The sequence below is a fragment of the Diaporthe citri genome, assembly GCF_014595645.1.
Source record: "Diaporthe citri strain NFHF-8-4 chromosome Unknown scaffold_7, whole genome shotgun sequence".
Taxonomy (NCBI): domain Eukaryota; kingdom Fungi; phylum Ascomycota; class Sordariomycetes; order Diaporthales; family Diaporthaceae; genus Diaporthe; species Diaporthe citri.
The window spans coordinates 3772407-3787056 of NW_025064852.1; the positions used below are offsets into that span (position 1 = coordinate 3772407).

Consider the following 14650-nt stretch of genomic DNA (forward strand, 5'->3'; position numbering starts at 1 on the left):
TACGACCGCATTTTAAACACGGCTTGTACCATTGGATGCCGGGTTCCAGTCAGAAAACTTCCTGAGCCACTTCCTCACAGTGCGGATCTGCCACTTATGAGCCTCGCGGATGAACTGCGGCTCACTCTCAACATCCAATATCCCGTTGCTGTCCCAGTGGTGCCCGCCGTCCACGATCAGGTACGCGGGGTGGAGGTCGGAGCTGTACCTCTGCGGGCCCAGGTTGGAATGGTAGCACCCGTCCAGCCACGGGTCATGGTTCCCGTCGATAAATGCTAGCCTGTCTGCCTGGAAGTCCAGCGCGCCGTACGCGTTCCACCTGTCGATGTCCGGAGAGTCCGGTATGGTGTTGTATTGTCCGGGTGGGAAAGCCAGCGTGCACTGCTCTTGGGTGTAGTTGGCGTCCATCACCCTGGAGAGGAGGGACTTGCCTTCCTTTCGGGCAGTTTGGTACAGACCTCCTTCTATGCAGGTCGTGTAAAGGTAGGCGCGCGTAGAGTCGTCGACTTGCTCTGTCCAGAAGGTTGCTGTCATGTGTGTTAGCAATGGGTCACGTGGTCGGAACGGATCAAGGCAAACAGTGCCTACCATTCCCCTGCCCAAAGCAGTCCCCACTGGCATAGTCTCCGCCTGGGCAAGTTGGCAAGATTACATCCTTTACGTATTTGGCGTAATTTCCCAGGTTCTCCCACGGCTCGCCGTCGGTGTACTTCGCCAGCTGCTCGTCCACGGCTGTCACCTCCTCCGGTGCATCAAGATTGGTGACATTCCCACAGAATGACCAGAACTGCGTCTTCTGATTGATCCAGGATAACTCCTGCCACGTTTGGGTAGGGTAGTCAAACCTAGGGTCTATTAATTCAAAACGATACATTCTGGAACATCCTCAAGCACAAAAGCCGGGGAGCCACACCGGGAGGAGGGTTGTACTTACGGCGACCCAACAGGGTATGCAATGGTCTTTGCGAAGTCCCGGTTGTCTGTCAATGACTCCAGGCCGAAGATTGATTTGAATTCCTGGATAGCTTCGGTGTTCCCGGCCTCGACCAGGGCATCAAACTTGTCCACGATGTCATTGATGCTCTGGACACAGTCACTTGGGCCGAACTTTTGGATCGGGTCATACCACTCCGGATATTCCACAGCAGCCCGAATAACACCGCTGGCCGCGATGCCGCCATATATGATATCCGGGTATGTCTTGACGGTGAAAGACGTCTGGGCACCGGCCAGACTCCCTCCGTACATGATCCAGGGAGTAGCTGGCGCTGTCAGGGAGACATTCACCCCGGGGAATGTGGCGTGTTGTGCGAAGTACGCAAAGTCCGCGATCGTCTGCTCGTTGGTCAGGTACGCTAGGTTGTCTGTGGTGAGGTTCTCGAAGGGAACGCTCTGTCCGTAGTAGCGATTTTCTATGATCACGCCCAGTCCGCCCGTGGCATTCATCAGGATCTGGATAATCCCTGTCTTGAGGTTTGAAAGGCGGCTCCTTGCATCAGTCTCTCCACCGATATATAAATACACCGGGCCACCGGGCTTGTAGTAGCTCGCATCGAAATAGTAATGCTGCTTGTAGGTGGCGTTTGTGTGTGGAGCATACCTTGATATGGTCAGTATTGCTTTGGTATCGAGATCGCTCTTGGCTCCCTCACCGTGGATCACTGGGGAAATGGTCTATCGGCTGATCAATGGTATTAGGAGGGTACGCGTTGGCCTGGCGCGCGTTGAGGCCTGCAGACTGCGGTCGGTGAAAAGGCCCTGGTCCAGAGAAGGCCAGGGAACTCAAGGCGAGGACAGACACAATCGAACGCATGGTGATGATGTCGTCTCTCACAGCTAGATGGAGTCACCAACGATTTCGGTTCAGGGACCGAGCAGGGCTCATTCCCATTATTCCGGGGTTGGCTGCTCTTTATAATGAGTGCCTGCAAGGAACCCGCACAAAAATCACATCATCTCCGCGAATGACGACTTGGATACTGCACTGTAAGCAAAGCCCCACAGACGCGCATGGTCGGAGGTTGCATCAAGCCGGGATGCCGGGATTACAGAGAGCTTGTTTTGCCGATCATCAGCTGTGCTGTGATGGGATGAACGACATCAAGCTTCCTCACCTTCCCGTTGGGGTCCAGTTAGGTAGGATGCCTTCTGGGGCCGGCTAAACCTCGCCGCGCTGTTATTTTGGTGGGTAATGCGGCGCAACTCTCGTTCATCTGCAAATCCCTCACGGAAACATGGTATCGAGTTAGGTATCCGTGGCATCTTTTTCTATGTCCGCTTCAAAAGTTCTTATAGTAAGTGCCGAAGCGAGAAGTAAAAAGAAGAAACAAGTCAATCCACCGGAACGCTCATCTTCGTCGCAGGTAAGCAGTGAGGCCCGGTGATCGTCCACCGTAGATCCCGACGGGTTGCATCGGAGGCAGCATCCCTAACTAAAACTAGAGCATCTGGAGGGCCACAACGTCGTGCTTGATTAATCACCCAAAATCGCACACTCAGCTACTCAGTTCCCCATCACAACACAATCTGCACGGGGGCCCGGAAAGGATCCAATGAAGAGATGCGATGCTCGCGGCAAATAGCGGCATGAACCCTCAAATTTGTTTGAATGATTTTCGCCCTCGCTTGCACTTTGTCGAGCACGTCAATGAAACTGGTACAATGACCAGAAACAGCTGCAGATTTCCAGCATTGCTGTCTGCCCTGAGCGACAGGAATTAGACCTGAAAAGAATCTTTCTCGATTGGCCACTCACCATACAGAAGATCTCAACGCACGTCTCGGACTGGTCATCCGCTGACTATATCAATGGCATCTGCATCATTCGGAATTCAGCTAAGTAATACCTATAGACGTGCAAATATCGAGTAAAATCGACAAGTCGCATATCATTAAAAGGATGCCCAATATGCATTTCAGGAGACTAGCAGTGGATCTGGCCTTCAGCATCAAGTCAGGCCTTCCAGGACTGTGGTCAACCTTCAGCTCCTCGGTGTCCTTGCCCCACCATCAACCATCTCATATTCTGCCCGTCCGAGGCTTTTAGTGAAGGCGAAGCGCCTCGAAGTCTTCATGTCCGTCGCTTCCGCTGCTTCTCGCGCTTCAACAAGCCTGAACCTCTTCGGAAGCTTTCCTTCTAGTGCGGCTCTCGGCTCCTCTATTTTCGCCAGCCATTAGTAAATGTGACAAGCGAAAGTGGTCCTGAAGAAGACGCAGTCGTGGAAGCCACTTCAACGGAAAGCCACTTACCAAGCGCGATGGCTATTATGTCAATAATCAACGGTACAAATGTAGCCAGGGCCAGAACCTGGCCGATGCTCCACCGCCGGTCCTTCGCCCATGGACCCATGGCATCAGCAAGACGCACAGCGATTGCAGTGAATGTACCCAAAAGCAGCCACATCATCGCACAGCATAGAACAATGTTCAGCGCTCGTGCCTTCTTTCCGTACCTCTCCCATCCTTTAGGCGCGTGGTGATGCAAATTGTCGTTGTTATGTCCTTGAGGAGTATCACAGGCCTCCTTCTTGACTTTCCCGATAGTATACACAAGATAGATCCAACCTGGCAGGTTGAGGCTAAGTAGAACCTGTGCCGTAATGATGGAATAGTCTAGAGCCTTGACCAGTCGATGACTCGTCAAATCGCAAAAGAGCAGCCACATAATTTGTTGCACATGACGAGTAGCCTGAGTACTTAGATACGTGTCATTTTCGAAGAACCCGGAGATACCACCGGGCCCGCGCCACCTGTAGTATAGAACAGTCATTGTGATGACGAATGCAATGACGAGGAACCATAATATCGACCGTATGCCCCGACGTCGGAGTCTTCGCGCCGTGAGTTGCAGTGTTAGTGGGGGGAATATCGAGAACATTGATACTGTCACCGCGTTGACCAGAGAATAAAAGAAAGCATTATCTCCATTTTCGGGGTCTCGAACAGCCGACGAGAAACGGTAGATGGAGGCCAATAGCATGGATGCAGAGGATAACAGCGACGCATCGAGAAAGGTGTTCAGCGTCTGCTCAAACCAGCCGTGGAACCTTTTCCAATGCTTGTATGTCTCCAAGGTTATGATAGAGTTCAGACTGATCACAATGGTGTAGAATGTGGTCAAAAGAGCTATCAAGTAGTAAGAGGCCATCATCTGATCTCGAAAATTAGTTTTCTTATTCGTGGACGTGGCTCCAGGTGTCACACGAGAATTGTGCACCAAGACTTACGCCTATTCCAGCTAGGTCTGGGTCACCCTCGAGCGGAAGGAATCCACACATCTCCCGCTTACATCCATGGACGGCCGTATCGGCGGCTGTGTTTAAAATGTCATCGCGGGTGCTTTCGTCCCAAGACTGGTGCCACAGCAGGAGGTCACCATCTGTGAGTTCGACTTGTGTCCAGTTCAATGGGACTAGTGAACGGAGGAAATTGAATGTAGCAGAGTAGCCAACATCAAACATCTCATCGGTGTAGGAGATCAGATAATCTGCATAAAATGTACTTGCCGCTGTGCAGTCGCTGAAATTTAGTTCTGAGATAGGAGGAGGTGACCAGCTGGAGGAGACTGTAGAATTCAGATCCATGGCGAGTTTTCCATCAGCAGCCACAGCTGCCTTGTCTATGGGCCTGAGTAGAACTTTGAGAAATAGATTATAACGATGAAAGAAAGACTGCTCTGCTAGAGCTGGAAGTGTTGGTGTTTTTCGGAAGGCGAGTAAGCAACGTCAAGGCTTCAGCCCCAGATCAAATGTGAGTTGAAGCCATCGGCATCCAGCAACGGTCTGTGCAAAGTCCAGGGCTGACCAACCCATGTCAAGAGGACACAACATGATTTGTATTCCGTGTCATCCTCGTAGCTTCCACTTTATTAGTGCAATCCTGCAAAGCGAGCCAGTGTCTTGCCCTGCTCTGCTGCTGTAACCCACCCTTGTAATCCTCACCACACTCTTACAGGCCAGCGCAGGCATCCTCAGAAAGCATAGCGTAACAATGCTGGGGGGTCTGCGTCCTTATATTGGGGGCCATTTCCATATCTCGCACCTATTCTGTTAAAGGATCACGCCTTGCGTTGCACAAGACAGGCAAGGTTGCCGTGCCAGGTGGCTGGTTCCTGTGACCTGTGTAAATGACAAGGCGCGCATGGCGGCTCAGCTCCAGGGGCCAGCATGCGCATGTGCTCCGCATTGTGCCTATTGAACAAGGATGGTGGTGAGAAAACACCTGCAAATTTCAAGATCGACGACCTTGCAAGAAGGGTAGGTCATACAACCGCCGTGGCACTTCCCCAGGCCAGGTCTGAGGGAGATTGAAAAGGGGGCGCGGTTAGGCGTGGCAGTACCTGTTGGTTGGTGTTATTCAACAGCATGGAAGCGGCGTCTTCGCCGATCATTTATCAGCACCTGCCAGTTCTAAAGTGGTTGATTGCAGGTGTTTTGGGCTATACAGGAGCCGAGTGGTCCTGGATATTTGGCCATTTTTCTGGCCTCTGGTCTGTGCATTCAAGCTCTGTTCTGGCTGTTGTTTTGCTGGAACTGAACCTGAACAATCCCCTATTATTCCCTGCTATCCGGTGTTGGTCTTCAATTCCGAGGCAAGCTCTGGATCCGATCTGAACCGCATGATTGAATGACATTTTCTCGACACAGGCCTTTCTCACAAGCTAGCCTTTGATTACAAATGAGTCGTAGATGTTTCGGCAAGATTGAGTGTCAGCCAAGAAGAACAAGTTTATTTGCAGAAAGACAAGGGTTGTTAATGATATTGTTCCTAATTTCGTACAATCGTAGGGCAAGTCCTTCTAGGGTCGTCCCCACACTCAGCGTTGTGTAACAACTTGCTCGCTCTAGTACCCGTGCAAGTTGACATGCTCCGAAGTAGACGCGCGGATCCTCCTATTCTCTCTAACAAGTAAAATGCGGATCCACCAGGCACACAAAACCGAGAGGAGGGCGAACCCTGCCGAGGCACCAAAGCCGATAGCATAGCGCGGTTCATCGCTTTTCGGCCAGAGGTAGGCGCCATAGATGTAGCCAATCTGGATGGTAAGTCAGTACCTAGGTAGAAATCCTCTTAGAACGCCAGTGAAGATGAGACGTACCTGACCGCCGACGTTCGTCATGGCAAGAACAACGGCCTTCTTCTCCTTCGTCTGCGACAGTGTCGAGGACGCCCAGCCGATGATGACCGAGTTGACACTGTAAGCACCCATCGCGAAGATGAAGCACGCGACGTAGCGGGCTGCCGTGTTCAGTGTGGCGGCCGCAAGTGCAAAGCCAACAATGGCGATGCCTAGACCTCCGGTGATGTGCCACGTCCTCTCGTGGAGGCGTCCAGAACTCCATCCAAAAGCGATTCCAGCAGCGCCGGCAAAGATGAATGGCGGACAGGTCATGACGAGGGTGGTGGTAGTATTGAAGCCGAGGGTTTTGACAACACTGTACGTCAACAAAAATTAGCGTCCAAGAGCGATGGACCCTCCGTACGAGTCAGACGAACTTACGTAGGGAAGAATGAATTGAAAGAGCACGCCGAAAGGTGGAAGTTCTGCATGAGACAGAAGAGCCAGGTCCGCTTGTCGCGGCAGGCCTGCTTCAGGCCGTCCATGGCTGAGGCCTTGACGTCCGAAGAGTCCGAGACCTTGTCCCTTTGCATACGTGCATGGGCCAGCTCACGCTCATCCTCCTTAAGCCAACGCGTGGTTAGGGGCGTGTTCGGGAGAAACCAGAAGCCGACGAGGGCGACAAAACCGGTGACGGCTCCTTCAACGATAAAGAGCCATCGCCAGCCGGCGATACCCCTGAGTCCATCCATGCCGGCAAATATTCCTGCGGCAATCAGGCCGGAAAAGCCGGTGGCGAGGATCTGAGCACAGTATAAGACGGCGATGCGGGCGGCAACTTCGGTGCGGGTGTAGAAGATGGAGAGCATGTAGGTGGCACCGGGGTAGAACTTTGATATTTGTTAGTGATGTCCCATAAGTGGCCTAGAAATTGCATCACAACGATGAGAAAGCTTACTGGAGCCTCAGTAATACCCAGGAAGAATCTACAGGCCACAAGGCCTCCATAGTTCTGAACCAAAGCAGTGCAACCTATTGGTGGCGGTTGTGTTAGTTACAAATCAAGACTAGCATGGGTACCCAGAATTACATCTTACCGGATACCACAGCCCAGACCAACATCCATGCGCTCATGTATATGCCCGGCTGTATTCTGGTGATCAACATGTTGGAAGGAATCTACTGATTGTTAAATCGACTCTCCTAAAGCTGGCGACTCAGGCTGAACAAACCTGCATCAACACGTAACCGACGAAGAGACTAGAGGGCTGTCAGCTGAGCTTTATCAAGGCAGTGGTGTACGATTGTTCCTTACATGGAGACTGTGGTGTTGAATTCGGTGCCTGTCATGCCCAAGTCATCCTCTAAGTTGTTCAGTCGCGCCTGGGCGATCGCATTTCGATCGACATAGTCTAGATCAGGTTAGTTTCGATGGATCTGCATAGTCGAGGATCATACAACTTACTGAGGAAGTACATAATGCAAAGAGTTGGCTGAATTGACATTATCAGTACATCAGAATAGCATTTGGCATCATTGTCTTTCACCAACCATTATCCGGTAGTCAAGCTTTCGCACGAGCTTGATCTCCGCGGGATCAGTTTTCCTCGCGGTGCCGGTCCAGTCGCGCTTCTCATCTTGCTCAGGAGGCTTCTCGCCCTTGACGCTGTCAACATGTTCGACGGCGTTCGCCTGGCGGTCCACAGATGCAGACCGTTTCTCACTGGCGGCCATGTTGAGTTTCGTAGGGTTTAAGATCTTAGAGTTTGCGCCACACGATCGTTCCGCTAGCGATTGGCTTTGGCGGCGTTTCTCGGTTAAAAACAAGCAAAGAACTGAGAATTGGCACGCCGCCAGCGGCCTGGGTGTCTGGGCATTTATTACAATATTTCAACAGTTGGATCTGCTAGCCCACAAAAAGTATATTACACGTGCACCCAAGCCTGGGGTACAGCGAATCCGGGGTAGTCTCCAGCGAAAATGGAGCACTCTTCAGCGAATCCGGGGTATTCTACATAGGGTTCAATAAGCTGGCTGGACATGCGGGGTCAATATCTGGTATCCGTTGGCCCTTGTCAGCAGCGAGGTCAGGATTGATCTTGGCAGCGCCGTCGTCGGGGGAGAGGGCCCCAATGAGACACAAGCAGTTGAGACCAACACCGAGATCGCCAGTCAGAGGCCAAGACTGTGGCATGAGTAGTTTCTCGGCAGTCTTGGAAAAAAGGTGATACAGCATCCCTTGCCTTGGGTGCGGCGCGGGGTACTGCAGCTAGATATGGTGCCCGAGAAGAGACAGAGACTGACGGTCGATACAGACAAGGGGAAAGGGAGAGTACGACAGCATGGTCGTGGTCACGTAATTCGGACTCCGATTTATGACAACACTGTCATTGTGGAGAACTCCATCAGAAAAGCTGCCGGGATCCTGATCCTCATCCCTCACAAGATTATTTTGGAGGCGGTGACACGTTTCCACAAGAACTTCGGTCCTTGAGAAGCCGTGAGCGCGGAATTTTCTCAGACACGGCTTTGTCGTCTGCTCCCACGCTCCTGTCAAAGACACCAAAAGCCCAGACCTTTCTGGGCATCACGTTCGTCAGGTCTGACCGTGAGCTGGCCGCTGACAGGTGAAGCTGGAGGAGACCACAGCAATACCTTTATCACCCTTAATGGTATTCTTTCTTCTCAGCAGGCAGGAGTTGAACCGGCATCACATCTTGCTGCTTGAATTTTGCCTCTAAAGACTAATTCAAAGCCTTGACTCTATGTGCAACGACCCAGAGTGTCACAAATAGTAGATGCAATGCTATGCTGGCCAGGTCATACAGAGCTGCTCAGTATAACGGACTGTTCGTCTTGGACTTCGAGTGTGTTTGAGCTCACGTTATCCAGGATTGTTAGATCAACTACTACGTAGGCGGCTCAATCAAGTGTGGAAGAATTCCAGGGGAACGGTAGCGTATGGGATGTTCGCAGAGGCTGTGCTTCTTGGCGATGAGGAAGTCGAGGGTCACCAGCCAAGCTCATGCTGCATGCCGAATGTCTGACGGCCAATCGTCCATTTATCGCCCTGATTCTGCGAAGGACCGCCGAAGCCAGAACGACTCTGAGTTTTCTTCACATGGACATGGACTGCGCGTCCGTAGTTGTTGAGGACACTGGTAAAATAGTCGCTTCGAAGGTATCTAGCAGCCCATGTAGAAAGGCCAATTTGGTACAGTGGGACGCAAAAAGTCTTGCACACACCCCTGTTTTACACCAAAACTTACCAACTTTATTATCATTTTCAAAATAATTATAAAATAATATATTAAAAGTTTTTAATATATCTTAGAAAACTTTATAATATTTATATTTTTATATATTTATTTTTTATTAAAAAAACTTATTTATTAAATAATAAAAAATTTTATTAAGGATAAATTTTAAAAATAAGATTTTGCTAAGAAACTTAAAGGATTTTGCTTAAAATTCCTACCTTTACTTTTTAAAAAAGTATTATTCTTTAAATATTAATTTAAAAACCTTAAAACTTTTTAAATTTTAATTATAAATAAAGAAAATAATAATTAAAAAATATATTATAAATCTTTTTAACTTTTTTTATATTTAAATAATTTAATAAAATATAAGATAATAATAATAATATTATTTTTTAAAAGTTAAATAATAATTCCTTAATATTTTAATAAATATTACTTTTTAAAATATATAAGTAATTTTATATATTATTTAATATAATATATTTTATAATATATTAATAGCATAATGGAGTATTTTTAAAAGAATTAATAAAAACTAGGTGTAGGTAGTGAAAAGTAGGGTGTGTACAAGACTTTTTGCGTCCCACTGTACATGATGCTACAGGACTCAAAACTTTCCGGCGAACCGATCTTCACTTGTAGTCACTCAACAAGCTGCTACTGCAGCTGCGCTTAATAGTTAAGCCTACGTTGTATGAACCACGTTTCTGAGAGTCTCTAACACGTATCCCAATACCGCAAAAATATCTCATTGGATCGATCAACTGCATTGAGGAAAGCAGGCAAAAGACCACTGCTGGTGGTAGGCATGGTGGCGCAGGCTGATCTGCTGCTGCAGGCAGTGCAGATTTTACACCTGCATTCCGACCTAGGTGTTTGACTAGGACCACACATAATTGAGTCAGCGTACGCCCACCCAGCTTCTACAGTACGCCCACCCAGCTTCCAGCGTTGGCCCACCCAGTGTAAAGAAAATTAGCTGCATCCGCACTAAAATGTAAGTACTACGGGGTTCCTAATAAGCCAGGGTAGTTATTTTCTAATTTAAGCAATACTTTAAAAATATAAGCCTAAAAAGCCTAAAGGGCCCCAGAGCCCCCAGAGGGCCCCCGAGCCCCCAGAGCCCCCAGAGCCCCCAGAGCGCCTAGAGGGCCGCAGAGTGCCCAGAGGGCCGTAGAGCGCTTAAAGGGCGCAGAGGGCGCAAAGGGCGGCAAAGGGTAGAAGTAACTTTTAAGTTATAAATAAAGGGGTAGCTATAAAACCCCTTTAAAATAATTATAGCTATGCTTTATTAATAACCCTATAGTATTAATATTTTATAATGCATATAATTAATTTCCTTGTACTAGGTGGGCCAACGCTAAAAGCTGGGTGGGCGTACTGTGGAAGCTGGGTGGGCGTACGCTGACTCCACATAATTGACATGGGTAAGTATAATTGCTGCCGCTCCTCCTGTGGTGTTGTCTCAACCTCAATAACCTAGCACATTCTTCACAGAGCCGTCTTCGCGTCTCACCAATGCAAAATGTTTGCATTACCACCGTACGAGGAGGACTTTGTATATTCAACTACATTGCCCCAGGGGACAGGACCTCGAAGGCTTCTCAAGTTCAACCCCTCCACACCCGGCACTAAGCTGTCGCTGTCACTGGTCGATGCGAAACAAGGGGACAGGTTCTGTGCCATCTCCTATGCATGGAATCGACCTGTGTGCACACCGAGGTTCGATTTGAACAGCAATGTTTTCTGCCCAACGCATGGCACCGCACCCTGGACCAACAGCAAGGCAGTATGCAACAGCTATCTCAGCTATTTCAAGAGTGCCCCAAACGGATACACCGATATACTCATCGACGAGAACAATTTCTACGTTCAAGACACCGTGTTTCACCTTCTCCTGGCCACCCAAAAGTTTTTCCAGAACGGAGGTTATTTCTGGCTGGATTCTTGCATCAATCAGAACGATAGCGTCGAAAGAGGACAACAAACTAGCGTTATGCATGAAATCTACAAAGCCGCTCAACACGTATTCGTCTGGCTGGGTACAGCGTACGACAGTTCGGATATAGCCATGGACTCCCTGTATTACCTTGCACCATCGGCAAGCCCTTACGCGTCGTTGCCACACAGCCCTCTGCGAGCACAGTCTCACTCGCAAGATATCTCCCAGCAAGTCTGCTCGCTATTCGACAGGCCGTACTGGAGGCGGACTTGGGTGATTCAGGAGTTTCTGCTCGCCCGGGATGCGACACTCCTCTGCGGAAATCGAGCAGTTCCCTACACCAAGACCGAGTCTTTGGTCGATCAGCTTGAGGGCGATTATACATTCCGAAAAAGGTACCCACAGTTGTCCGCCACGCCCGCTGTAAAGCTCATCCAGGCCAGAAAAGCTTTCATGTCCTTTCCTGTGAAGCCGTCGCTGCAGCACATGGTTCATCACTTCTTGTTCACACGGAGCACTTTCCCAGAGGATAAGCTCATCGGCTTGCTGAGGGTGTCTCGCTCCACCGTAGAGACAGGTTTCAACGGAGAATCGGGAAGTCTTGAGAAACGAATGGAGGTTATCAGCGAGTTCGTCAGAGATTATCAGGGCCGAGCGATGGACCCAAAGACACCACAGCAGTGGCAGCACCTTCTAGCATGCCTATTGGGCGTGCGAGGCATCTTTCCGGAGCCTGAGGCAAGCCTCACTCCCCACCTTGGCTTCAATCCCCTCTTTCCCCCGCCTAGGAACTGTCCTCCTGCAACATCCACGCCATACCCTGGGAGAGTTGTTCCACCACAGGGAGCCCGGCAGCCGCCTCCTACAAGCATCCCGGTACTCGTTGTCGGAAATGTTTGGTCTTCAAAGCCCGCGTCATGGCTTGCACATCCCGTTTACGGAAATGGCGTGTCGCACATGCCGCCCCCTCCGACCCCTACAACAAGGATGCCGCGGCTACCTGGTTTCGCACGTCCACAATAGGCATTGAGGAGAGTTTTTAGGTTCACACAATTTGATGGCCTTTTGGCTCTCTTGCTATTGCCAATTGTACAAACGTGGAATATTACAAGAAGGAATAAACCCGGGGCAGAAAGTACTATGGACTCGACACGACTTTCTTTCTAGGCTGCGCGTGACGAGGTGCATTTTTGTTGGATTTCTGTTCAAAGCTTTCGTACTATCAGTCCAAGTGGATGGTAGATAGGTAACATAGCTCTCATTTCGACCTCCTCCTGAGCCATCACCCTCTTGCACTCTCCTTTGTGATCTTCACTGGATACATTTGCGGTCAAAAGGCGCAAGCAGGCGAGACTGGATTCGCCGGACAACACGAGTCTGTCCGTAGCAGCAGCTTTGTTGTTTAATAATTACTTCCGCTGCGAATTTGCGCCAGACTTGGAAACCAAAGGGCCACATTGCAGGTGTGTGAGCCGGTTGCGTTGATTGCCCGGCCAAATTAGTGGCCGGCCTCTTCTCTCAGCCTCGGCCGGGTCGTATGGTAGTCTGGGGTGAAACACGGCCTCAAAGTTTTGGGCCGCTGACGCAGGCTTGACCCTTTGCAGATGACGGCACCACCATTGTGGGATTGGGTTTCCCTTTCATATCATGCTTGAAGCGGCAGAGAATACAAGGCCTAAAATTAACTGTGTTGAGTGCAGAAACCCCTGCAAAGGCGGCGTAAATATTTGGCAACAAATTAAGCCTGCAAGAATTGCCCGTCCCTCGCAGCTTTAACCCTCACACATTGCCCATTGACCCTCAGGTAACGATCAAAAGCATCTCCTCCAATAACAAACGGATGATCAGCGCCGTCCGGTCGGTGATTCAGAAGATCAAAGTGGTACAATGAGCGGTCCTGGTTCTGATGGTTGGCGATAAGCGTGTCGACATTGGCCTCCTGCGCGAGATCAGCAAACCGGTTCAACGAAACGATCTGCTGATCCTTGGCAGATGCATTGCTCGGGATCCCGACGCCGCCGTAGAAGCCGGCCGTGTGCTTGACGCCTTGATCGTATACATCGAAGATAGTGGACACCGTGCCAGGCGTGTGCCCCGGAGTGACGTAGAAGTTGAACGTGACGTTCCCGAAAGTAAGGACGTCTCCCTCCTCAATGGTCTTGTCCTGGACCGGCCCATCTTGCACCTGCACCATGGCCTCCCAAGCCGTGGCCGAGGCGTACGTCGCGGGGTGGAAGTTGTCCTGCAGCCAGCGAGCCCCGCCATAGTGGTCAAAATGCTCATGGGTGATGATCAGGTGCTTGATGTCGCTGCCGGTGAAGCCGAGTGTTTCTAGGGCCGGAATGAGGATGCCCTCAGCCTCTGCGGCGTCGTTCAGTGAGTCGAAGACGACGAGCCCATCGCCAGTGTCGTATGCCCATGCGGAGACTGCGCTCTGACCGATGAAGTAGAGGTTGTCAAAGACCTCGCGGGGGGCGACGAAACCTGGGAGTTGCGTTGCGGAGGAGAGCTCTGGGTAGGCTTGTCCTAGGATACAGCGGTGTCCGAAGTATGCGGAGAGGTCTGGGCCTGCGAGATCGCGTGCTTCGTTCAGCCACCTGGTGACGTTCTCCTTTTGTTCGTTGGGAAAAGTGGTGACGTTGAAGAAATCCTGGAACTGGGCATGGGCGAAGCCAGTCAGGGCTGCCAAGAGGCTCCACTGCTTCATTGCGTTGAACTTCATGCTGGATAGAGGGCACGAGGGTTGAGAGTGGTCCCTCCTCACTGAGATTTCACGTAGAATTGTGCGCGTCTTTCATATTTATATTCAGTCTCCTTCCATATACCCTCATACCCACTCGCCAGCGGGCTCTGGAGTCCTACTATGGGCGGGGTGTGTGCAGCCAAGACCCGACCAGATGAAGATCCTCCCACGAGGCATGTCATTGCGTATGTACAAGACCTTGCTCATGAGGCAGGTAGTATTCACCTCGGAGTTCCCGGGGGTCATAGTGGAGCAAAGGATAAATATCCGGGTCCCGGAAAAGCATTTGGTATAGGAGCTGGGGATTATGTAGAACCGGTCAGGGCGCCGAGCGAACAGATGGGGAGCGGCTACTAGTCATTAGTTCGGATGAACCGTGGGAATTTGGGGTGAAGTGCCGCGTGGGGTTGGAACCGGTTACCAAGGACGGAACAAATGTGGGAAAGAAAAACAGCACACAAGTCGAGTCTAGCTGGAAACAGAGCAGTTGCTCCACTTCCCCATGGGGTACCACAAATCAAGGGTCTGCCCTTCAGTGGAAGCTACTACGTGAAACCTATTGGCCTTGAAATCCACCTGTACTTTCATCATGCCAAAATGGAGGCGTGCACCCCTCGCGACAATATCCACTCGACGTGGCTCTT

The 14650-nt window shown here is 50.4% G+C and overlaps 5 protein-coding genes across 5 annotated transcripts; 1 reads left to right on the forward strand and 4 right to left on the reverse strand.

Annotated features, from left to right (window-relative positions):
- Positions 1 to 12: 12 nt before the first annotated feature.
- On the reverse strand, positions 13 to 1813 carry INS49_014152 (uncharacterized protein; the record flags this gene model as incomplete). The annotated part of the gene is made up of 5 exons (XM_043174843.1): positions 13 to 527; positions 589 to 845; positions 935 to 1600; positions 1653 to 1738; positions 1802 to 1813. The coding sequence occupies 5 exons, from the start codon at positions 1811 to 1813 to the stop codon at positions 13 to 15; spliced, it is 1536 nt and encodes a 511-aa protein (XP_043021788.1).
- Positions 1814 to 2915: 1102 nt separating this feature from the next.
- INS49_014153 (uncharacterized protein) lies at positions 2916 to 4583 on the reverse strand (the record flags this gene model as incomplete). Its single annotated transcript, XM_043174844.1, has 4 exons — positions 2916 to 2923; positions 3008 to 3157; positions 3250 to 4150; positions 4227 to 4583. 4 exons carry the CDS (start codon positions 4581 to 4583, stop codon positions 2916 to 2918), a joined length of 1416 nt encoding a protein of 471 aa, XP_043021789.1.
- A 1259-nt stretch (positions 4584 to 5842) lies between these two features.
- Positions 5843 to 7792, reverse strand: INS49_014154 (uncharacterized protein; the record flags this gene model as incomplete). Its single annotated transcript, XM_043174845.1, has 9 exons — positions 5843 to 6034; positions 6098 to 6434; positions 6500 to 6948; positions 7017 to 7090; positions 7156 to 7237; positions 7291 to 7318; positions 7374 to 7470; positions 7524 to 7551; positions 7610 to 7792. The coding sequence occupies 9 exons, from the start codon at positions 7790 to 7792 to the stop codon at positions 5843 to 5845; spliced, it is 1470 nt and encodes a 489-aa protein (XP_043021790.1).
- Positions 7793 to 10846: 3054 nt separating this feature from the next.
- INS49_014155 (uncharacterized protein) lies at positions 10847 to 12286 on the forward strand (the record flags this gene model as incomplete). Its single annotated transcript, XM_043174846.1, has 1 exon — positions 10847 to 12286. One exon carries the CDS (start codon positions 10847 to 10849, stop codon positions 12284 to 12286), a length of 1440 nt encoding a protein of 479 aa, XP_043021791.1.
- Positions 12287 to 13001: 715 nt separating this feature from the next.
- INS49_014156 (uncharacterized protein) lies at positions 13002 to 13985 on the reverse strand (the record flags this gene model as incomplete). The annotated part of the gene is made up of 1 exon (XM_043174847.1): positions 13002 to 13985. The coding sequence occupies one exon, from the start codon at positions 13983 to 13985 to the stop codon at positions 13002 to 13004; it is 984 nt and encodes a 327-aa protein (XP_043021792.1).
- Between the last annotated feature and the right edge of the window lie 665 nt (positions 13986 to 14650).